This window comes from Convolutriloba macropyga, chromosome 13 (assembly GCF_964194025.1).
Source record: "Convolutriloba macropyga chromosome 13, txConMacr16.3, whole genome shotgun sequence".
NCBI lineage: Eukaryota > Metazoa > Xenacoelomorpha > Acoela > Convolutidae > Convolutriloba > Convolutriloba macropyga.
In genome coordinates, this window is record NC_134480.1 from 29,847,456 (window position 1) to 29,873,691 (window position 26,236).

The window sequence follows — 26,236 nt, forward strand, 5'->3', positions numbered from 1 at the left end:
CTTATTGGAATAGATAACTCTTCTTTAGATTCATACCTAAACAACTCCAAAATTCTACGATTACACGCAATTTTGCATGACGCTGGTGGTTTCATCCAGGAGCTCTACACTGAAGGACCCGGCTACTCGTACATGCTTCCCTGGAAGCTTAATAGTTGTTTCACTGGACATCTGACAGGAATTCTTTTTTGTTTGTATATTAAAGTTTTCCACTCAAAAATTTATCACTTGTTGGAATGTTAAGCAGTAAAACAGTTGTGTTAGACCTTGAAGGTTTCCGTCACAGGAAAGAAAAATTTATTGTTAAAGAGTTTGGTATATGCACTGAAGATTACAACGATTGTGTTTTGTTTTCACCACCATCAAAATTTCCCGATTTGACAAATCCGCAGAAAACTTCAATCAGTTGGTTATCTAAAAACTTACATGGCTTAGATTGGAACTCTGAAAACTATCCTTACATTTATCTAACACAAATTGTCCAAAGCGTTCGCTTAAGAAACCCAAGAGCGGTTTACTACGCTAAAGGTTTTGAAAAGTCTCAACTTTTATCGGAGTTGCTCGATTGTCCAGTAATCGATTTAAATACTCTGAAGTGTCCTAAAATATCTTACAGTTTTTTTACAGTTAACTGTGGGAATCATAGCTCAACACAACGTGGTATCTTCAACAATCATTGTGCACGGGAAAAAGCTTGTTTCTATTTTGACTGGTTGACAAATGAGAGAGGAATTGACGAAAGTGCAAGCACCCTTGTCAGCGAATTCGACTATTTGCGCCTTGATCACGAAGGAGGGGACACTGAACCTTTCAATTTGCAAAGGAGAAGCGATAAAAAGTGGTACTCAAATTCGTCAGAAAAAAGTTAGGGTGTTATTGACAGAGGAGGAAATTCGTTCGATTACACACTTGGTTTTTTACATCGAGCCTTTCATTCAGTGGAGAAAACAAAATGTCAGATTCTCAACGCAAAGTCTCGCCTCCGAAACTTCTATTGATATTGAAACATCCAACTGGTAAAGAAGTAGATCAAAATGACAAAATGCTGCCTGAAGAAATTCAGGAACTCGTGAACACGGACAAAGTCAAAAAAATTGTGTACTATGAAAAAACTACAAGATTACCCGCATGTTTCATGGTGCACATGAATGAATTTTTGAGTGATTATAGTTGTTATGAACTGTTCTATATAAAACATTAAAAAGTACAATAAATTTTCATTTTATACACATTTTCTTTTGTGATGGAACAAGTAACAGTTGATCAAGTTGTGCAAGAATCTCTTTTCGAAAAGCAAAGTAGTGGAAAATCTACTTGGAAATTTTGTAACCAGATAACATTACCACGGTCGGAAGTTGTGTTTTTTGTTCAAATGTTTGTAATTTTGATGCTAATAGTTCTTTGCATTGTGAAATTGACTGTGCTTAAACCAACTTGTGAGGAAACATCAGTTTGGATTTCGATTTTGTCAAGTTTAGTTGGATATATCTTACCAAATCCTCGATTATGAACAAAATTATCCCTACCAGTGACAGAATCTTTATGGCCGTGGTAGGTCCGTCGGGTTGTGGTAAAACGAATTTAATTTTCAGAATATTAACAGGAAACACCTTTTATCCAAAGTTTAAAAATGTTATTTTTCTTTACCACGAAATGCAACCAATATACTCACAAGTTAACCAGCATTCAAACATTGTTTTTAAAAAATTCACAAACTTGGAGTTTTTGCAAAATACTGAAAATTGTTTGCTTATATTTGATCATTCTTGTGAGGAAATTTTTAATGACAAAGAGTTTGTCAAGCTGGCTACCGCAGGTCGACACAAGAACATTAATGTCATTTATGTGAAACACAATCTTTACCAGCAAAGTAAATGGTCACGAACAATAGATTTGAATACAACTCATATCATTTTGTTCAAATCACCACGTGACGTTCAGCAAGTCGAGTTTCTCGGTAAGCAACTGAATCTTACTCATTTTTTAAAAAATTGTTATGAAATAGCAACAAGAGAAACATTTGGACACTTATTGCTTGACCTGGATCCAAAAACTTCGGACTGTCTACGATTTTGTTCAAACATTAGAGAGCCTGGACCGTCGGTCTTCTACATACCTTCAGACAAAGCCGATATTACTCACATATCAAATGAACGAGAAAAAATTCTTTATACTGAAGCGAATGGTACTATTATCTGATTCTGAGTTGAGGAAATTTCTCCGCACTTACGACGACAATATTGTATTGGTACTGTGTGAATGTTTTTACAACGTAATCAGAGGACATGTAAAAGTTCAGATTAACGATTTGGAGCAATATGAAAACGTGATCAAGACTATTCTTCGTAAAAACGTTTCAGTTGAAAAGAAAAGAGCCATACTACTCACAAAAACAGCTTTTGATTTAGTTCGGGTCATTATTCATTTTTGCTACCAGTATTTGAGTCAATCATAAAAGAGAAGAAAATGACAACTGCTGAGGAATTTATTTTAATTCCCAAAAAAGTTTATATGAAAACTCAACCATACCAAACCCGGGTCTTAGAGAATCCTGACATTAAACACAAATCAGCACAGCTCTCTATTATAAATAGAATGCGACCAAAGGAACACATTGAAGCACAGTTCAATGACAAACTGTCGGAACAAGACTCTGGTGTTGATGATGATGAAAATCGGCTCAAACATTCAAATAGACGGGCAGATCAGGTCCTAAAAACATTGTCATCTCTCTTGCCTCATTCAAAATACCTAAAGTGTAATTATATTGTAGATCTAATTAAAAAGTCTAATCGTGTGCTCATTGGTGAAGACGAGAAGTTACTCATTGACAACAGTCCAACTGACATAAACGCATTCACTTTCTTGTACAATTTACAGCAACCAACAAAGAAAATTGACAGTCCTGATTATTTTGAATTATTAAAAGTGTTACAAATAAAGGAAGAACAAGTAATTAACAGCAATGCTAAAACTTCGATCAGGAAAAGTTCTCCAGAAACCGCAACAAAAAGAAAAAAAATCGTCAATAAATCACAGAAACAAAAACGTTCAAAGTTTCAAAAGCCCCCAAAACAAGACAACCAGAAGCAGCAACAGACCAGCAGAGCACTACTCACCGAAGACGAAAGCAGTAGTGACGAAAAAGAAGAGGAAGGTTTCGAAACTCCGTACGAACCAAGTGCACAGAAGGAAAAACAATGGGAATCTTACGACGAGTGAAGAAAAATTGCTGCAGTCAATGTACACAAAAGGGCCAGCTGCGTTTGGAAGCGTTGAAAATTTACAAAAAAACACAAAATTACAACCTCGCAAAGTGAAACAGTTTCTAGAGACCAAGAATGCTCACACAAAATATAAGGGCTTTCGAAAAAGTTTTGCACGTTTGAAAGTTATTGCATATGACCTTGATGAAATTTGGTCTCTTGACTTGGCACACGTGGACAAACTGTCAAAAAAAACGCAGGTATTAAGTACTTATTGATTGCTGTTGACTGTCTTTCACGCTATTTACGTGTCGAACCATCAAATCAAAATATGCAACAACAACAGCTGAAGCCTTCAAACGTATGATTAAGCATAAACAGCCGAAAAAAGTTTGGTTGGATGCTGGAACAGAGTTTAAGGGAAACTTCAAAACACTTTGCCAGAGGAGAAACATTACAATTTATCAAACTTTCAGCGAAAAGAAGTCTGCGTTTGCAGAAAGGAACATCCGCTCTTTAAAGAATATTATTTACAAGTATCTGGAAGAAAAATGGACATTTTCATACATCTCTCAGTTGAAAATTTTGTGCAAACAATAAACTCACGTATCAACCGTGTAACAAAAATAGCTCCGAACAAAGTAACCAAAAAAGACGTTCCTTATCTGTTATCATTAAATGCAAGTGCATCCGAGAAATTAGTTAGTCGACCCAAATTTCGAATTGGTGATTTTGTTAGAATATCAAAAATTGATTTACCCTTCCGAAAAGGTTACAAACAAACATTTACCGACGAAGTGTTTGAAGTTTACGATATTCCAACGATAAACCCTCCAACATACAGCCTAATTGATTCGAATCAGAATCCAATCAGTGGTAAGTTCTATCAATTGGAACTAGTGAAAGTTGCTGACAACAGCGAAGCGTTCACAAAGCATGCATGAGTTTACCATACATTTAGTTTCATCAGCTTCCATGGACATTTTTCCAGAAAACACTTTGGCTAACTTCAAAAACTTTTTCAATGAAGAAATCAGTCTGCAAGGTGATTGGAGAGTAGCTTTGAGTGAAATTATCTTCCCATCCAGAATCAACCAGGTTAATAACACTCGAATCATAAAGTATTCCTCTGAAGGTAACAAAAACCATCAGAGAAGTATTCCATCTGGTGCTGTTTCAAAACCATACAAAGGGGAGACAGTCTTGATCAATACTAGAAGCTATGAGAACTTGGAACACCTGATAAAAGCCATCAAGACAGCTACTGGTCTAACTAAATTCAGTCATCAGTACAATAAAATCACAGGCGTTTTGGTTTTGTTTTTGGTAAAAATGAAGGAATTACATTTCCTGACGAAGAAATACCAAGCATTCTGGGCTTTGAAGGAATCAAAGATGGGTCAGGTACTCATATTGGTTATAAAATGATAGATTCCTTTGACAATTTGGCACTGGGTGACGGAGAAGCAAAAGCTTTTGTTGCTGATTACCCTTTTGATCTGCTTGCAGGAAAACAATTGATATTTGTATACAGCAACATAATTGAGTATCAACACATTGGAGACACAAAAGCTCCGCTGACTCGTATCATTGATTCAAAACAACGCCTGAAAAACGGTAGCCTTTGTGAAATTGAACCTACGCATAGAATAGTTTTTAGCAATTTGGAATATAAGAAATTGTTGTCAAACAATTTTCAGTGTATTGAAGTTCAGTTGAGAACCGAAACTGGCAAATTTGTTCCATTTACGGGAACAGGAAAAGTTATTCTTACTTTAAACTTTAAAAAATTTAATTAAATGGAAGCTTACTATCAACAACAATCAGTTTCACCATACTTTGCAGGACACTATCGTCAACGAGGCAGTGGGTTCGGGGCTTTAGCGGCTGGAATTGGTAGGGCGGCCATACCGATAGCTAAAAAGTTTTTGTGGCCTGTTGCTAAAAAGATTGGAAGAGAACTGTTTGTACAGGCGGCACCAGAGATTGTTGACGTTGTAGCCAAAAAGAAGAGTCCTAAAGAAGCACTCAAGTCAACTGTTCAGAAAACGGTAAAGAAACAAGTCGGTGGCTCAAGAGCCCGAATTGGAGGTTTTCGTGGTGGAAATGTTTACAAAAAACAGAAACAGAGCGGTCCTGTCAAATCCCGAAAAATCATTCAGAGAAAACAACCGTTACTGAGAAGTCGGTCAGATTTCTTTTCCAAAGTGAAAAATGAATACTAATTTATTGCCAGCAGAGGCAACACACACAACTCTAGACTTGTTTGAAAAGCAGCCTCTCCTGATCACCTTTGACAATGCTTTTACCCAAAAGGTTGGTCCATCATACTCACCGGATGGTCCAATGCTGGAATTCGAAGTTGTTGGCGACAGGAACAACTTTATTGATTTGCAAAAGTTTCTACTTGAAATAAAATGCAAAATCACGAGAACCAATGACGCCGATTTGAGAACTGGTACTGATGCCACAAACACAGATTCGCCGTATTTTAGCAATAACGCATTACACTCTCTGTTTTCAGAGTGTACAGTTTCGGCAAATGGCGTTAAATTGTCAAATACAAACGGCAACTACGCACACAAGGCTTTCATAGAAACAGAATTCTCATCCGGAAGAACAGCAAAGAGCACATGGTTAGTTTGTCAAGGCTATTATTATGAAGACGAACCGGCTAAAATTGATGGAGCTGACAACAGAGCTACTGATGTTGCTGCGCGAAAAGCTTTAGTTGCTGACTCTCTGGAATGTTCTCTACTTGGAAAACCGGCCAGTGATATATTGACCTGTGACAAACATCTTCTCAGTGGTGTTACACTACGCATCTCCTTCAGAAGGTCTCCAAACGATTTTACCGTCATATCCGAATCTAATAAACATTACAGAGTAAAAATTGTTGAAGCAAATCTGTACGTGCGCAAAATGACCGCGGCTGATCATGTGTTGTCTGCGATAGAAAAAACTTTGCTAAAAACACCAGCTGTCTATCGGTACACGGAGGTGTTGCCCAGAACTTTTCTTGCCACTGCTGGCATCCGCAGTTGGAGTCAAGAAGACATCTTCTCCAAAGAACCAGTTCGAAGAATGATTATAGCAATGTCAACCAATCAATCATATTTAGGAACTAACAGAACGAATCCTTTCCATTACCAGAAATTCAATTTGAATGAAATAGTAATTTATCGAAATGGACTACCGGTTGTTGGAACACCAATTTCAACAACCTCAGATCAACGAGTCTACTTCAACACGCTTGAAGCTTTAGATTTTCTTGATAAAGGTGGTCATGGCATTCCCCTAGCTGATTATCCAAATCACTTTATTTTGGCCTTTGACCTTACTTCAACACAGGAGGCTTCACACGATTTTATTCATCCTGAATTAACAAATTGTTCAATTTCAGTGGAGCTCACTTTTGGAACACCTTTGGGTGACAACGTTGAAATTTTATTCCTAGGCGAACGAAGTTCAACTTTTTACGTCAACTCTGAACGAAAAGTAACCAAAAACTCGGTTATTACATATCCTGTTGATGGATAATTTTGAGATAACTTATCTAGTAAATAAATGTTTTCATCTGAAGCACAAGTTTTGTGGAGTTTTTGCAGCTGACAATTTTCCAAGAGTGCCAGAAAATTGCTTTGCTGTGGTCAATGCCTCAATATCAACATCATCGGGTAGTCATTGGCTACTGATTTGTAATTATAAAAAAACAATGTACTTTGCTGATCCACTTGGGCAAGCACTGGATTGCTACCATTTTGTATACACTCGACTGCTGCAGTTCTACTTCGAAGAAGAAGTCGTTCAGTGTCTCAGATTGCAACCAATTCAGAGCCCAAACTCCAAACTGTGTGGACTCTTTTGTATTTATATTGCTCATATTATTTTCACATATAGCTATCCGTTTGTACACTACATGAATGATGATGATTTACTACGATTTGCTAAGCATATGATGTAGAACAAATCAATCAATTTAAATTTTTTAGCATCAACTGTTTTCATAAATTCGTTACTTTTTCCCCTTGATGCTAGATCACTCATTTTTTAATAAAACAAGTAGGATTTATTTTTTAATTCAAATCGAAAGTTACATTTTACATTCTCATTATCAACATTCAGGGAGCCATATCCACTAATAATAATATCAATAATTTTTGAAAATTCTGCATAAGAACTGTTCTGATAAATACTTAAAAATTGGTTAAAAGTACAAGTTGGTAAGAAATCAGTTTGAACTTGAACATTCTCTTTGACAGTCTCCAGTTCAAAGATATTTGGAAGCTTTCTTTTGGAGCTATATAAATCTAGCTGATGTTGGTGATTGTAAATGACTGCTTGCTGCAACTTCTCAAAAATTTCACCGTGAAAAGTGATGTTGACAGATTGTGTTTTGTGGAGTAGAAGTCTGAAACATGTGTATAGGCAAGGTATAGAATAGGGTTTTGAAGAATTTTTTTTGAAAGCCTCTGTTACTTGATCCAAAGCTGCAATAACATGATAGTGTTGTTCTTTTATTCTACAAAAGCTGTTATTCTCATGCAAACTGTAAGCAAAACTGTTGTTGATTTCTTTAGTATCAAATATTGGCTCACTTTGCAGATAAAATAGTGAAATTTCTTTCGAAACTGTCGAAAGAATTCAGGTGTTCGTTCAAACATTGCCTCAACCATTTTCAATACTGTGTGTCGCTCTCAGAACTTTTCTTCGCTTTCTTCTTTGATCGACCAGCAACCTGAGTTGAATTAAAGCTATTCGTCTCCGGTGAGAACGCAAACTGATAACGTCGTTTCCTTCCCGTTATCTTATTGTGTTCTTTTTTGATAGGTTGTTCTGATTGTCCGGTCCTTAGTTTTTCACAGAGTGAATTGTAGCTTTGAGATAATTGTTCAAACTCGGCTAAAGATAGTGTTATTCTCTGGTTGAACTTGAAACCATCACAGTTACAATTGTTTCTTTTGTCTTGGGTTTGATCACGGAAGTTATCTTTTTTTTAAAAGTTTTACCGTTATATATGTTCCAGTAGAGTCATAAGTTTTCACACAAGCAACTACAGTACGTTTTTCTGTACATGTAATATCGTGAGAAAAGTCAAAGAAGGAACAATCGTCAACCGCTGGCATAGTTTGTTTACAAATCAAACTCAAACTCAAACTGAAACTCAAACAAATTCTTATAAGTTTGCTCTATTGCTATACAAGTACTGTGTTAAACTGTAATAACAAAACCACCCAATGCAGACAGTTGAACATGTAAACTTATTCAAAAGTAAATCATAGACACTCTCGGTCGATCGGTCTCCCAATCACAATGGAATACGACAACTACTCGAGTATAATGACCTTCGGCAGTGACTATAGTAGTTAGTCATAGTATACATTATATTCTAAAAATAGATTGATGACACAGAGAGTTCTAACAACAACACATGCATAGCAACAACCACTCACCTCCTTGCCTATTACTATATTTTATTCTCATGCATCATCAAATAAAGGGTTATAAGAGTATTTGAGAGTACTGACTGATAGTAACAGACATAAAGAATACTACAAACAGTCAACAACCTATTGATGACAGTTTTTGGTTATAAAACATTTGATATAATCTTAGTACCAGGTAAAATGATGTCCACAAAAAATTAACATTAACACCTGCAACCCAGCGCAAATTGTGTTTCACACAATTTTAATACTTCAAAATTTTTGAATTTTCCCAAAATTTTTCAAAGTTTTTTTTCAATGATTAGGCCCACCAGGTGAGATGAGGTCAACAAAAAATCGCCTTTGAGACCTGAAACCCAGCGCAAAATTCATTTCACACAATTTTAGTACTTCAAAATTTTTGAATTTTCCCAAAATTTTTCAAAGTTTTTTTTCAATTATTAGGCCCACCAGGTGAGATGAGGTCAACAAAAAATCGTCTTTGAGACCTGAAACCCAGCGCAAAATACAATTCATGCAATTTTAACACTTTGAATTTTTCATTTTTTTTTTCAATTTTTTTTCAAAAAATTTTTTTTACTGATGAGGCTCACCTGGGCTGATTACAAAATGACAACCACTGGAACAGCAGTGCTTTTTCCCGACTAACATATAAAACAAACCAAACCTACCAAAAAACGTCAAAAAATTCAGAAATTTGCCAAAAATGTGTCTTACTGGGCACGCAACGGGGGGGGGGACATTTGGGTGTTACTGTGTTCGCAACGGGGGGGGGGACACGAAAAAATTTTTCGAAAAGACGATAGTTTTTGGCGTTTTCCACCGCTCTTGCCAAAACGCCAAAAACTATCAACTTTTCGAAAAAATTTTTCGTGTCCCCCCCCGTTGCGAACACAGTAACACCCAAATGTCCACCCCCGTTGCGTGCCCAGTAAGACACCTTACTACTTATGGGCATTTTTCTCCTTCGAATCGTTTCGGGAATTCTTCCGGCTATGTTTTTTTTAAGATCTGTTCACACATTTTCATGATTTTTGAAGTCAAACTGGAGTAGTGATTTTGGCCACGCCGAAACAGGAAGTGGAGCGAAAAAGCGAGTGGTTTTGCGGCGTGAAATTTTTTCGCTGTAAATTTAAATTAGAGTGAAAAAACGGTGTTTGAACAAAAATTCGCTTGCTCGCTAGTGGTTTTTTGTTCACATGCGGCAATTTCACTTTGATTTATACAGTTTTTCGATTTTTTGGATCGGATTTTTTTTTCTAAATGGTTTTCCCAATCAATTCATAGTCCGTTCTTTGTCTAGTTTTCTGTTTAGTCAATGAAAATTCTTTGAGTTGTAAGTCAGGACTTGTCCTGCTATGTTTTTTTTTTCGTCGTCGTGATTTTTGTTACGAGCATATGACGTCACAACTACTTCAAATCTGCTATTTGTTCATTTGTTCATGCAATTTCAACCGAAGTGAGTTCGTGACGTCATTTTTCGCTCTTAGTGGAGCGAGTTTTTTTTGTTCATTTGCGTGATTAAATTTTTGGTCACACGTGACTTACCTCACTCACAAAAATGACTTCCTCACTTTTGAAATTGACTTTTATTTACTTTAGGTCAAAGAGATAAGGTCAAATGGGTGTGTGTCACTCTAATTGAAGGTTATTAGAGAGCAGCTAATAGATGCAGCAAAAACTTATACAGATTTTTCGTCAAAAATAACATATCAGCCTTCAATGAAAAGACGGTCTGTCTTTTTACTGTTTTTTGAGACGGCAGATCTATGAAGCTATTGCGGCTATTTTCTGGCAATCTGCCAGCTGTGTTTTAATAATTATTTAATAATTAAAAAATCACATTGTCTGGACAATCTTTTGCCTGCTGTAAAATGTCTTTACTGAGAAGTCGAGACGGATTTCTATGCGATTATGAAGCTGTAGCAGTTATTTGGGTCTGTTTTTATGTAAGCGTTCTTTTTTGCTAGGCCGATTTTGTGTGTCTAACCATTGTTCTCAAAAACGGAATAAAATAGTCAAGTCCGAAGTCAATAAGTCGCTGTTACCAACCATTGAAGCTAGGTTCCTTTAGCGTCAGCTGCCGACTACAAAACCAAGCATGTCGTTGGATGAATTTCTCCCGGAGCTAGTTGGTTATGATTGAATTGTTAAGACCGCATATATGCAAAGGTTAATCCGTACTAGAGTAAAACAGTTGATATCTCTAATGATATTCTAATCAGTAAGTTGTCCTCTACAAAGAGTACAAATGAAGTACAGCATTTTTACATCAGACCTGCTTTATTGCTTGGGATTGACGTAAAGTAAATTTTAGTAAAGAGTGGCAAGAGTACAAAGTAGTGTTTGAGTTAGAGCAATTGCTCTGTAACAAGACGTTGCAAGTAATTGGGCCATGATGGTGTTTTTATGCGATTTTCTGCCTATATATTTTTTAAATTTTGATCCTCAGAAACCGGATAAGCTGGCAATGCATGTGGCTATAAAGTCGCTGTCCAGTTCTGTAGGAACTGTTTTTTCTGAGTCTGGATTACCGAAACTGATAAGGAGGCATAAATTTATGGTTTAAGGTTAGTTTAGGTTTAGGGAGGTTTCTATGCCACTCAGAATTTTGTACTAGTGGTTGTTTGTTAGTAATCTGAGGCTCGTTTCTGTTAAATTCAACCCTGCAACGCTCAAACTAATTTTTAATAGCCGCACAGCGATAGCTGAGGCTATTATTGGCCTTCTCTTGGTTTTTTACGACTCGAAGAGGAGTATTGGTTTTCTTAAGGTTTTTTTTTTTACCGGAAGTACTATTCGTTCAGACAATGTTTTGACCTAAAAGCGAAAGCGAGTAAAATTGCAGTGTGAACTAATTTTTTCTGAGCGAGAGAAGTTTTTTGATCATGCGTTGCGTTTAGTGAATGACTTTTTGACATTGAAAAGTAGTTTTTGACTGAATGGCACATATAGATAACCGTTTTTAGCCGTTTTTTCGTCTAAGTGGCTTAGTTTTTTTGCTTGTAATTTGGTTTTTTGTAGAAATAATTTTTAATCGATGCTATGTTGAAATGTAACCACGGAAATTGATAGCACAGTATTTTGCATAGCCTGAAATTGCGTTTCAAATGCGAAATTGGCACATATTTCTTGATTTTTTTAGTTAATTTTTGGCTTTTTTTCTATTAATTTATTCATTTTTGGATGTTTTAGCTGTTTTTTGTCAAAAATCAGTTACTATGGCAACTTCCCTTTGATAATTCATATACCCAATGCCTCTTTCTACCTCGATGTAATTTTGTTTCATAAAATTGTACATTTGCTAATTCGATTTTCGTAGTTTTTTGCCAATTTTTTTCAGTTTTTTGTTTGTATTTTGCTTTTAATTACTAGAAATAGTATTTTGGGGAACATGAGGGACTTTAATTTCGTTTCAATAAAAATTCAATCTTTTTTTGTTGTTATGTTTTTGAAAGAACAGATAAATTTTTTTCATAAATGCACTCTTAAATATTTTTTGACCACTTTTTTGCAAAATGTTTCATTGTTTCGTATGTCTGAATTCTGCGTTTTCTTGTTTTATTCTGTTCAGCAGGTTGGATTTTTGTCTCGAATGACTCGTTGTCTTTTCTATGTCTCGAATGCTGATCAATGAAATGTACTCGTTTTTTTTTTTGATTTTTTAAATTTGATTTTTAACTTTCAAAAATCAAGAATTGGTCTTTTTGTTATGGTGTTCCTAACATTGTGTCTACATTCTTCACATTCGCGTTTGCATCATTCTAGTTTTGTCCTGGCACCTACTTTTGTATTCGGTATATTGATTTTTTCAGTTGTTAAAAAATTGAATGAATTCAGCTTTTTCTTAGATCTTGGTTTCTTCGGTTTGCAATTGATTTAATTCAAAATAAGGCAGTACTGGGAGTTTGCTAGAAAATCTTTTCCAACATTTCGACTTATTACTGTTCATTGCAATTTTCTTCCGGGCTTGTATTGTTTTTAGACGATTGTTTGCCTTTGAATATTATTCTGTTGCTTTTGTTTTTCTATAATTAATTTATTTTTTGAATTAGTTTGCAATTGATTTAATTCAAAATAAGGCAGTACTGGGAGTTTGCTAGAAAATCTTTTCCAACATTTCGACTTACTACTATTCATTGCAATTTTCTTCCGGGCTTGTATTGTTTTAAGACGATTGTTTGCCTTTTAATATTATTCTGTTGCTTTTGTTTTTCTATAATTAATTTATTTTTTGAATTAGTATGAAATCATGTTGTCTAGCATATATACAACAAGGAAGAATCATGTATTATTTTTGTCTTAATTGCCGTGATTAGAAATCTAATTGTAGTGGTTCTCTGATTCTTAAGTTTGAGCACTCTTTTTTGAATAATTTTGACTTTCCTGTCTTTTTTGAAAAGTTTTTATCTGCCGTTTGCTTTCGCGATCTTTTTGAGATTAGAATCAATAATTATCTGAGGGCAATTGATGGCCCTGTCAGTTTTGTCAGGTTATTAGTTTTTTGACCATCCTAAAAATTTTTAGACTTTTTTAACGTTACCAAACGTTTTTAATAATAAAATTTTGCTGCACTTTCTTTCTCTTGGTGACAGTCGTTTAAATTTCACCGATTTTTAGATCAAACCCGCGGAGGTAATGAGTTAATGGTTTGATACAAAAGGTAATGGCTTCAGCTTTTTGTGAAGTTTTGGTGCTTCGAGTCGCTTCCGGAATTCTTCCGGCTGTTTTTTATTTCGTCGTCATGATTTTTGTTACGACCATATGACGTCACAGCCATTTTTTGTTCATTCGTTCATTCAATTTCAACTGAATTGCATGTGTGACGTCATTTTTCGCTCTTAGTGGAGCTAGTTTTTTTGTTCATGCGCGTGATTAAATTTTTGGTCACACTTGACTTACCTCACTCTCAAAAATGACTTCCTCACTTTGAAATTGACTTTTATTTACTTTAATTCAAAGAGATAAGGTCAAATGGGTGTGTATCACACTAAAGGAAGGTTATTTGAGATCAGCTAATAGAGGCAGTAATAACTTATACAGATTTTAAATCAAAATATAACATATCAGCCTTCAATGAAAAGACGAATTTTTTTGGTCTGTCTTTTTTACTGTTTTTTTAGAGTGCCGGTCTACGAATCTATTGCGGCTATTTTCTGGCAATCTGCCAGCTATGTTTGTTGCCTTTTCCTAGTATATGTTAGAACAAATTGTTAGTCGCTCGGTGCTGGGCACGAGGTCTGATGGAGTCTAAGATTTTGTTCTAACGTATTTAGAGAACCAAAGGGTACGAAAGTGTTGAATTTATTTTAAAATTGAAGGTGAGTGCAATTTTTCAGAAAACTCTTTTTAAAAAAAAATAAACAGGAGTTGAAATGTCTCCGTCTCCGATAGTGAAGCAGCTGATTGTTTATAGCGGTTTGATTCAAGTTAGATTTCTTAGTTAAATTTCTTAGTTTGAAAGATTGAACTTAGACTTACAAAAGTGAAAGACTTACAAAAGTGAACTTAGACTTACAAAAGTGAATTTTTTGTTTCAAACTTTTTGTCCTATACGACACTGATTTTAATACAAAAAATTAGGTTTTCAGTTCTTTTAGTCTGAGCTCAATCTTTCAAACGAAGTTCTCTGCCCCGAAGTTTTAGTGACCTTGGATTGTATTGGGGCGCTGTTAAAATTGGTTCATTTTTTGTCAACTTCTGATGCGAACCAGAAGTTTAACCAGAGTGGCGATTGTAGTCTCGCTGGAGTAATAAAGAGAGTGAAAAAGAGAGTAAATTTGAAGCGCGATTTTCAAGCAACCTTTAAAGTGCTGTGGGAATTTGGTGGGGAAAAAGATGTAAAACTCAAAAATGTTTTTGAAAACTAATATTTTCAAAATCAGCGAAAACATTGCTATGAATTCAAGTCATCAAGTAGGCTGACCTATATATCATCAGCATCCGATTAGACTGGTCATCAATGAGACTAATTGATAATGGTCAAAATGGTCAAAATTCTTCGAATTGAGTTCAGCTTCTTAAAATTGTGAGGAAAGAAATTTCGATCCATCAAAAACCTCGAAAAGTTTATAGGAAATGAAGGCAAATTGTTCAAGTTTTTTGAAAATATTTGAAATTTTCTGAGTTTGTCCTGCATCATGGGTCCAGGAACCTCCTCTAGGGTGTGATAATAAGTTACTGCATAGTTGCCTGAGGTAATGGAATGAGTATCAAATTTTCACACGAGTTAAAGCATTTGTTTGATAAAATTTAAATTTTTCTCAAATTTTCTGAAAATTATTAGCATGTTCCAAGTTTATGGATCTTTTTGAGCCAGTGAAACTATTTAAGTCTGAAATTTGTCTCGAAATTTATTCTTAGTTACCATCTCTAATGCTTATTGGCATTGATAGTAGCCCCTGTGTCTCAGTACGGAACAGGAGTATGTTCAGCTCCAAAATGACATCAAAATAGGTAGCATTTTAAATTTGTTTGTGTACAAAAATCATTTTTTTTCATTAGTTTTTTCTTTTCTCTCAATCCCAATTTTGGTTATGGGAATCAATGGCGGCTATTTTCTGGCAATCTGCCGGGTATATTAGTGAATTTCTGAATCTTGCCTTCATTTGTTCTTTCTAATTGTTCTTTCTTATAATTTCCGCTCCACTGAATTTTGTCTTAACGCTTTCAAGTTACGTCTGCAAGAACGGGATAAACGGGAAAGCCCAGAGGGCATTAACGGTACGAGCAGCTCTCTGATAGCCTTACGCTTTATTCGTCTCTATGGGCTGTTCAACGAAACTGTTGCGGAGAGATTAATTCATGGCGTGAAGGGTAGTTCTTGACCCTTCTCACTCACACACGAACCCCCTACCAACGATGTAAACAACTCGCCGAGCGTTTGATAGGAATTCACCTCACTCTAAGTGGTGATGTTTAGAGCCACCGTTATCCTCTCAACGGTTTTTATCTGACAATTTGGAACCTTTTTTTACAATTCAACGTACTTGGTCGTTTTGGTGGAAGGCCGTTTTTTAAAGTTAGGTCATTTTCAGGATTTTTTGAGCCCAAAATTTTGCAATTTTTCGTTCTTTTCCGAATTTTGTGTTGGACCAGTCTAACATTGAGGCTGTGTGATAAGGATCTTTGATAAAGATATTTTGCAAGAAATAAGTACTTTTTTGACCATTTTACGAGCCATATGTTTCGGTACTCCAAACTTGGAATAGGGATACTGGATAGTCTCTTGAGACAATGAAGTGGTTCCTGAAGACATTAATATCACGAATTGTAGCAAGATTTTTTAAAAAATTTGCAATTGTTTTAAAAAATTTTTTAAAATCCTTTGTCCTTTTCTGAGTTTAACGATCATTACTGGCCAACGAAATTTTTAAGTCTTGCAGATATTTTAAATGACAGAACTCCCGAGACAAACATGTTATGGAACATTTTTTCACTGCGTAGTCTGGAAATTTTTCTTTCAAGTTTATGCAACTTAGGAGTTTTTAATAGCCGCCCTCATCTTCTCAGCCGGCTATTATTGCGCTCGTATTTTTTTTTACTTCGTCAAACTTTTTTTCGCTTTATCATTTTGCCGCTTTTTCGACATTTTGCGTGAAATCTTTTTGACTTCTCTAGGCTAGTTTCCCTCTTCTCTCATTCTGCTAAAAGTGAGTTTGAACATCAGTCGCTAAGCAAAGCAATTAAAAATGAACAGAGTCGGTATAAAAAATTGAAGTCAGAAATAGAAACGGGATAAACCCATAAAGCCCAATTTTAGATGCCCGCTATTTGAACGTCGTTCCTATAAGTCTTAGTTACCACCTCTAATGCTTATTGGTGTTGATAGTAGCCCCTGTAGCCTCTCTCTAAGAAACAGAAATATGTTCAACTACGAAATGCCATCAAAATAAATCGGACTTAAAAAATATTTTTGTACAAAAATCTTTTTTTTTCAATATATTCTATTCGTTCAATCCCAATCATGCTTATTGGAATCAACGGCGGCTATTTTCCGTCAATCTGCCGGGTATGTTTTTTCTTTTTGATTCATTTACTAACAAGGCTAGAAAACTAAAAGTTGCAGAATCGTATCTCGTGTTCTAAAATTTTATTTTGCTAATCCCTGTCTGTTGGTTTATGTATCTTTCCTTCTCTTTCTTGTTCACGTTTTATCTTTCACACTATCTCTCTCTCTTTCCTTATCTCTTTTGTTGATGCCGCACATCAGTTGTTGCTAAGTGGCGTGATGTCATCATCTATTACCCTCATTAACGCTGAATTGTAAAGAAATGTTTTATCATCAATGACTGACCTAACTAGCATTTTTAGGAAATCGTTGGTAATTGCTCTCAAACGAAGTTTAGCAATTATACTAATCTTGTTTGTCTTTTTTCATCCGATTTTTCGCTTGAGCGGTTTTTCGTCTGACGCATTAAACTTTTTGTCTATAGTAACGGGATGAAGGTAGCACCCAGGGGCATTAATATCTCTTAGAGCCTTTCAGCTCGCTAGTCTCCAAGTATGCGATTCACAGAAACTGTTTCGGAGACTTATACTCATGGTGTGAAATTGATTCCCCCACCCAACCACGCTCCCCAAATCAGCCGCCAATCCCCACCCGTGCACATTGTTCAGGCCATAAGGGTCCCGTGCAGTCAAAAGATCCCCTTCACTAAACCGTCGCGAGCTACTGACGGAGCCAACCGCTTGCCGGTGGTTTGAGAGCAATTCACCCGACGTTAGTCGGTCATGTTTTGAATGGCTGTTGAACGAAGCCTGAAGCAATTGTCGTTAATGTGTTTTTAATAGAATTTTTGCTGGACTGTTTTGTTCTGGACCATTATTTCAATATTTCTTTTCTCGCTTTACCTCTAGATTTTTGCTTGACCTAAAAATGAAGTCTTGCTTGAAGAAAAGCGATTGTAAGATGAGCTATCCAAGCTGGTGGCCGAGTGGTAAATGATTCATTCTGTTCCGCCGTGGTTTTGGGGTTCGAACCCCTCCTCGGTCGAATGTTTGCGCCCATATTAAACTATCTAGGCTTCAGCCCTCTCTGAAATAAATTGACGCACCTGTCGTTCGAGAGCAATTTGGTCGAAGATAGTCGGTTTGTTTTATGAAAATTTTTAGCTCAACCATTTTCTTTCTAGGGTGATGTTTACACCCTTTTTCCATGACCTAAAATTCGCTTTTCACAGTTTCTCCAGATGATTTCAGTAGGTAGCAGTTTTTTAAGAGTCAAATAAAATTGCGCCCATTTTGATTTTATTTCTCACTTTGAATTCTAATAGTGGCATACAATAGCCTCTAAAGACGTCATGTAGCCATTTGAAGTTGTATGGTATGCTCCTGATACTTTCTCTTCTCTTCAATTTCCGCAAGTTTGGTATTTGTCATGCGCATACTGTTTAGCGTCAATTGTTTTATTAAGTATTATTTTTATTATTATTATTATTATTTTTACTCCCTGAATTTTTGGATTTTTGCCCATATAGGTTGTGCGCTTTGTTGAGGGTCAAATCTTTTTTCATATTGTTGCTGCAAATTTTTCGATGCTCTGTTCATTAGATAATTATTGCTTTGGACTGTAGTTCAATGTTTGTTCAGCTGTGTTTTCAGTCGCGAATTTCACGTTTGACTCCTGACTTACCTCACTCACTGTTTCAACTAAATCAATTTCAAATTCTTTCACTCATTGAATTACGCAATATAGTGAATACGGTCAAGGTCAAAATAGCAAAATCAAAAGAAGCGATAAAGCCCGCTCATGAAGTCATATTGCATTAGTTTATCTAATGCAACCATTATAGAGGATAGTAGCTAGCATTAGTATTAGGCTCAATAGCCTTCTTTTAAGAAGTTGAATCAGGTATAGTTGTGTAATATAAGGCACCCCAAATTAGAGTAGTTTTCTGCACTTAAAAGCCTGTCAATTTGTATATTTTCTTTGTTTCCATCCCACTGGGGCTCAACGGCGTCTTTTTTCCAGCAATGTGCCGACAAAATGTTTTAATATTAGCCATTTTTCAGCATGGCTATTTTTGCTTGTCAGCAATTTCATCCAAAATGAATAAGGACCCTATTTAATGAAGGCTAAAAGAAAGAAAGTATTTCGATTGAATTCAAAGATAATTTTGATGTTTCTCAATTTTTTTCTGCGAAATCAGTTTTTTTTTAAAAAAAAAAAATCTTGCATTGAAAAATCGGCAGGCCGGTTTCTCAAATGAACGTACTTTGAATGTACTTTTTTCTAACATTTTTTGTGGGTCGCACCACGTACTAACATATATCTTTGCAAAAGCTGACTAATTGTTGTTTGATGTATTGTAGGGTCACGCGTATGTGCTTGGTCTGTGCTGGGTGCTGCGCTACTATTACCAGGGATGCCCCTCTTGGAAGTGGTTCTACCCGTTCCACTACGCACCCTTCGCCTCTGATTTTATAGACATAGTTAAAGTGGACAACTCCTTTGACATCGGGAAGCCATTCCAACCTCTGGAGCAGTTGATGGGTGTATTCCCGGCTGCCAGTGGAAATTTTTTGCCCGCTTCTTGGAGACGCCTAATGTCCAAACCGGTTGGTCATTTAGTCAGTTGCTTTTTGGTGAAAATCGGTTTGATGACTTTTCCCCATGTATAAGCAGTTGTGAGGATTCGTGTTTATGTTTTTGCAAGTTAGCTTCTTGTTCCTGCTTAGAGTTTTAAGCGGAAAACGGCAAAAGGATTCGCAAAAGATCAATAACAGATGCTATTTCTTTAAGAGTATGTTTTCCGGTTGTGCGCCCACCCTAATTTAGTGGGTGTACATTATTTGCACTCTCAGAGGCACGCGCTATGATTTACCATAATTTACTAACTAATGGCACGTGCTCTGTAACGTGGGTGCGTAACGTACTGGGGGGGGGGGGGGAACAAACGGAAAAGATCCCTTCGAGAATTGTATAACTCCTCAGTTGTTTATTGCAACGGTGGCGGCGAAAGAGAAGCTCATGCAATCTTAAATTCATTTCAAGATTCAGTTGCAGTAGCAATAAAAGCTGAAAAGGACTGCCTTTGTTTAGGATTCGCCGATAATTGACATGTACCCGACAGATTTCAAGATAGATCTCAATGGGAAGAAATTTGCCTGGCAAGGTAAGTCATTTGTTAGAATTGGGTTGAGGTTGGTTTCTTTGAATGATTTTCTAAAGTAGTCAAAATTGTTGATTGGGTAAAGATTGCACCAACCATGAACCTTTTTGGCTTTTGAGGCAATCTTCCCAGAAGTACAAAAATCAAAAGGTATTAATAAACATCAAAATGATATCCCTATCAAAAGATAATAATCTTGAAAGATAGTGCTTACATTGCAATTTAACTTTACATTGCAAGGTTTTAACTTTCTTTTCCCCCTGTGAACAAACATTTTTTGCTGCCATAATTCACCTCTGATTTGTCCTTGCAGGAGTTGCCCTTTTGCCTTTTGTGGACGAAAGGAGACTGTTAGCCACATTAGACATTGTCTACCCAGATCTGAGTCAGGACGAGACTAGACGGAACACTTACGGCTGTGACAATATATTCTTCTCTCAGTACCACCCCGCCTATAACTTCATAAAGGGCATCTACGAGGGGTTCAACCCTCGCAGGGCTGACAAAGACAAACAGGTGTGTAATGTAAGACTATTTCTAGGCTCTGTCCTGGTTGCTGAGGATCTCAGCTTAGGCGAATATAAAGTGACTCGATGTTGACTGCGTAAGAGTTGAGTTCATTCTTTAGAAGTTGAGATCATGTTACTGAGGCAACCAGTGACCCGAGATTTCAGTGCCTTATCTTGAAAATGACTGACGTAGAGTTATATCGAGTATTCATATAATTGCAGTTATCTCCTGAATATGAATTGCAGCAATTGCTTGGCCCGGTTGGTCTTTAAAGCAATTTTTTATATACGAGCTGTTCATAATAAGGATAATAATATGAGTAAAGTTTATTTCAAAATATAAATCTAACAGTCAGATCACTGATTAATAGCCGCCGTCAGCTTCTCAACGGCTAATATTTAGACGCTCTCCTTTTTACAATTGGAAGATTTGAATTGTATTAGGGCGCTGTCTTTAGTTGAGATCTGTTTGAACATTTTGATGATTTTTCAAGTCCAATTGTAGTTTTGATTGTGGCCACCTCGAAACAGGAAGTGGAGTGAAAAAGCAAGTGGTTTTGAGGCGTAAAATTGTTGCGCTCTAATTTCAAAGCAGAGTGAGAAAACGGTGTTTGGACAAAAATTCACTTTCTCGCTAGTGGTTTTTAATAGCCGCCGTCAGCACGCAGCGGCAATTATTTAGGCGCTCTCCTTTTTACAATCCAAAGGATTTGGATTGTATTGGTGTGCTGTCTTTTTTTAGGATCTATTCACGCTTTTCTCGTTTTTTTTCCACGTCAGTGAACAAATGAGAGTGGTGATTTTAGTTACGCTGAAGTACTAAAGTGAGCGACAATAAAAGAAGCTTTAAGGCGTGATTTTTCTTCAAATTACCTTTAAAGTGGAGTCAGAAATTTGAGTTTGAACAAATTTTCAGTTTCGGAGAGGGAGTTTTTTTTCCACGTGCGTCGATTAGACTTTCTTTACAAAAAAGTTTATTTTCCTTGAGTTCTTTTATTATGATACATATGTGTTCTAATTGGGCCTAGTTGAAATTGCTGGCGTTCATCAAGGGGCAGCTGAAAATTTTTTTGAACTGAACAAAAACATTAAAGAATATTTGATTTTGCTTTTTCAAAAATCATTTCTGTTGTTTTATCTCTTAGAATCATCAATGACAGCTCTGATTGGTTGATTATGAGGCGCAAAAGAATCTAATTAATGGTCCGAGTTCATAGCTTATTAGTTTTCATGACTTTGACACTACTTTTTTTTCAAAAGTTAATTTCTGAATTTTTGTGATACTTGTAATTTTTGTTGTTTTATTGTTTATTCCTTTAATAACAGGCACCATAGGGTGCTAATAGGGATTATTTTACTCGATTTAAAAGTTTCTGTTCAAACCTGATGCTTTCTTTGACTTTGGCATCAATTGTTTTCATAAAATTTTATAGAATTTTTGAGTTTGCGAGTTTTTGTGGTTAACTTTTTTATCTTATCTTTCTCATCATTGACCGTTTTCATTGCTTTTGTAAAAAAGTATTTCTTTTTGTTTTGAAGCGTTGCAAATCATAGCTATTGCTTTCCTCGACTTATACGCTGCCCGAATAACTGTTAGTGAATTTTGCAAGTTTTTATTGAAGTTATTACTGTCTTATCACTTAAACTCATTTTTGACAGGTTTTATTGATTGAAAGGGAGAAAAACAAGAGAATTTAGTTATTGGCATTGGTTCTTAGAAGTCGTTTTTTGATTTTTACCATGTCTTTAAAAAAGATCTGATTTTTTAGTCTTGCTTGCATTTTCGTTCTTGTGGTGAAATTGCTTAATCGCAATGGTGTCAAACTAATTGCTCTCATTGGACATCTAACACGGCTTATCTTTTTGTCAGGTCAAAGCTAAAGCAATTCTTCAGATTTCAGGATTTGTCCTTCTATATAATTCAGGACTTGTACTGCTATGTTTTTTTTTAATTCGCTTTACCTTTTGATCACGTTTTTCGTTTTAAATAAGTCACGATTTTCATGTGACTTCTGACTTAATTCACTCACTGTTTCAACTGACTGTATTTTAAATTCTTTCATCCATTCAATTACGCAATATAGTGAATACGGTCGAAGTGGAAAGATCAAAATCAAAGGAGACTGGGTAAACTGATAAAGCCGGACTTTAAGTCATTGAGAGTTAGATTATGAAAGTTCATTAGAGTGTTTGCTAGCTGACATTGGTATTAAGCTTGTAAGCTTCCAGTTTAGAAGCTGATTGAAGTATAATTTTAGAGTCTAACTGAAACGCTCCAAATTAGAAAATTTTTGACACAGAAAAAATCGGTCAATTTTTCTCCTTTTTCTGTCAGTCCCGATCTGCATCAAGCGCGTCAACGGCGGCTATTTTCTCGCAATCTTTCTGCTATGTTTGTTCATATGTGGCATTTTGACATTGATTTTTTCTGTTTTTACAATTATTTCGATTTTTTTCAAATGCTATTGAGTTTTCCTAATTCATTGATAGTCAATTCTGGGTCTAGTTTCTTTTGTTTAGTCAGTGAAAATTCTTTGATTGGTGTCAAGACTTGTCGTGCTATGTTTTTTTTATTTCAAAGAACTTGAATGGTTTTGACGCTCTGTCTATCTTTGAAGATCTGTTCACTCCTTTTCATGGTTTTTGAAGTCAAATTAGAGTACTGATTTTGGTCACGCGGATACAAGTGAAGCGAAAAAGCGAGTGGTTTTGTAGCGTAAAATTGTTGCGCTCTTTTTTTCCTCGATTTGTCAAGTAAAGTAAGAAAAGGTGGGTGAACAAAAATTAGCCTTCTCTATGGTGATTTTTTTTGTTCACGTGCTGCAATTTATCATGTTTTTACTGTTTTTTCCGCCGACTTTTTTTTCTAAATGCTTTTCCCAATCCATTCATAATCCTTTCTTGATCCATTCTAAGTCAGCTGACATTGGCGTTAAGCTTACACTCTAGAAACTGAATATAGTAGAATTTTTGAACCCCCAATGCGCCCCTTACCCCGTCTTGTCCATCTCCCTGTACATTTTTTCACTTATAATTCCACACAACACTCAGCCCCCACCACATCCGATCGAAACCACCGCTCGCCCATCCCACCTCAATCAAGCTTTAGCTAGCCTCCATAGGACGCAGCTGGTGTCTGACAAGCCAACCGTTCATAAGTTGTTTTATAGCGATTGGCTTAGCGTTAGCTGGTTGTTTAATTGCTCTTAAACGATATTTAAAACAGTTAGATTATTAGCTTCTCAGCCGGCTATTATAGCGTTCCTACTTTTTAAAATTCGTCGAATAAAAATGTTTTTGCTTTACCTTAGTGACAGCTTGTTCAACATTTTGTGTGAAATCTTTTTGTCTTCTCTAGGCTATTTTCACTTTTCTCTTATCCTGTTTAAAGTGTTTTTAAGAAGTTGCTCAGTAACGCAATTCAAAATGAACAGAGGAGTATCAAAGAACGAAATCAGACATAGAAACGAGATGAACCCATAAAGCCCAATTTTAGATTCCCGTTACTCAAACTTTGTTCTTGGTTACCATCTCCAATGCTTATTGGTATTGATAATGTGTCGTGTCACTGCAAAACAGGAGTTTGTTCAGCTCCAAACTGACATCAAAATAATTCGCACTTTAAAATTATTTGTATACAAAAATCATTTTTTCAATTAATTTCTGTTTTTCCAATCTCTATCTTTATGGGAATCACAGGCGGCTATTTTCCGTTAATCTGCCGGGTATGTTTGTAAATGCCTTCGCTGCAAATGAAAGAGAAGTACTGTTTTTTGACGTTTCTTCTAATGGTGAGCCTCTGAAAGCTTAATATATAATTGCTTTCAGTTTTAAATTCGTTTAATTTTCGTTTTACGTAAGTCGCCCTTTCACGTTTGACATCTGAGTTACTCATCGCGTTGTTTCAATAGAATTGAATCTAGATTCAAATCAACAACTTTACGCAAATATTATCAAGGTTCAAAAGAGAAATAAAAACAAACAATGTAAACCAATAAAACCTTGGTTTTAACAGTTCATGTTTCTAGACAGTGTATTAGGTTATCAAAACAATTAAGTTATCGAGCGTTGGGTTTCAAAAAAGAATACTCGGGTTCTTTTCGATGTTCACTGCATGTCACTCCGTGCTACAAATGTGCAACCCCCTTAACTACACCACTCCCCACCTTCCCCATTTTGTACTTCTAATCCAACTACTCAATAATCGAGTGCCTACGTTAAATTTTTAATTGCTCTTGAACGAAGTTCATATAAATTATTGTAAACGTGTGTCTTTTTATGCAAAATTTTTGCTTGATTTTTGCTGACTTTTCGAGTGACTTTTACGCCCCTGACTTTTTGCGTTCGTGTGATCTAATATTCTCTCTCAATCACAATTTCGAGCAGCTGAACTCAATTTGCGGCAATTTAATGCTAAAAGTCAAATGAAAAGTGCGCCGAAACTGGTGCCATTTTTTACTTTAAATCTTAGAAGTGGTATATGTTAACCTCTAATATGGTTATTTGACGCCCACTATTGAACTTCATAGTCCCATTTAGGCTCCCCCTTGCAATTCAAAATGAACAGAGGTGTATCAAAGAACGAAATCAGATTTAGAAACGAGATGAACCCATAAAGGCCAATTTTAGATGCACGTTACTCAAACTTTGTTCTTGGTTACCATCTCTAATGCTTATTGGTATTGGTGCTTGCCCCTTTGTCGTGTCACTGCAAAACAGGAGTATGTTCAGCTCCAAAATGACATCAAAATAATTCGCACTTTAAAATTGTTTGTATTTAAAAACCAATTTTTTAATTAGTTTTTCCTGTTCTTCCAATCCTAATCCTTGTTATGGGAATCAACGGCGGCTATTTTCCGTAAATCTGCGGGGTATATTTGCAAATGCCTTTGTTGCAAATCAACGAGGATTACTGTTCTTTAACGTTTCTTCTAATAGTCAGCCTCTGAAAGCTTATTATATAGGTGCTCTGTTTTAAATTCCGTTAACTTTTTTTTGGTTTTATGTAAGTCGACCTTTCACGTTTGACATCTGAATTACTCAACACAATGTTTCAATGAAATTGAATTTAGATTCAATTCAACACTTTTACGCAAAGGTTATCAACGTTCAAAAGAGAAATAAAAACAAACGTTGTAAATCAAAAAACCTTGGTTTTAACAATTCATGTTTCTAGACCTAGTGCATTAGGTTATCAAAACACTAAGATATCGAGATTTGGGTTTCAACAAAGAATAGTCGGGTTCTTGGCAATGTTCAGTGCATGTCACTCTGTACTACCAATGGGCAAACCCCTTAACTACAGCTCTCCCCACTTGCCCCATTTGGTACTTCTAACCCAACTACTCAAAAACAGAGTGCTTACGTTAAATTTTTAATTGCTCTTGAACGAAGTTCATATCAATTATTGTAAACGTGTCTTTTTATGCAAAATTTTTGCTTGACAATTCTGACTTTTCGAGTGACTTTTACGCCCTTGAGTTTTTGCGTTCGTGTGATCTAATATTCTCTCTCAATCACAATTTCGAGCAGCTGAACTCAATTTGCGGCAATTTAATACTAAAAGTCAAATGAAAAGTGCGCCGAAACTGGTGCCATTTTTTACTTTAAATCCGAATAGTGGTATATGTTAACCTCTAATATGGTTATTTGAAGCCCACTATTGAACTTCATAGTCCCATTTAGGCTCCCCCTTGCAATTCAAAATGAACAGAGGTGTATCAAAGAAGGAAATCAGACTTAGAAACGAGATGAACCCATAAAGGCCAATTTTAGATGCACGTTACTCAAACTTTGTTCTTGGTTACCATCTCTAATGCTTATTGGTATTGGTGCTTGCCCCTTTGTCGTGTCACTGCAAAACAGGAGTATGTTCAGCTCCAAAATGACATCAAAATAATTCGCACTTTAAAATTGTTTGTATTTAAAAGTCTCTTTTTTAATTAGTTTTTTCTGTTCTT

The 26,236-nt window shown here is 35.9% G+C and overlaps 1 protein-coding gene across 1 annotated transcript in view; it reads left to right on the forward strand.

The window, feature by feature from the left end:
* The window catches only part of LOC142352030 (5'-3' exoribonuclease 2-like), a 93,260-nt gene that overhangs the window by 53,775 nt on the left and 13,249 nt on the right, over positions 1–26,236 (forward strand). Inside the window, exons 14-16 of the mRNA XM_075404370.1 lie at positions 18,968–19,213; positions 19,698–19,770; positions 20,081–20,283. Of these exons, the coding sequence (XP_075260485.1) occupies positions 18,968–19,213; positions 19,698–19,770; positions 20,081–20,283 (522 nt within the window). The remainder of the gene's footprint in view (positions 1–18,967; positions 19,214–19,697; positions 19,771–20,080; positions 20,284–26,236) is intronic.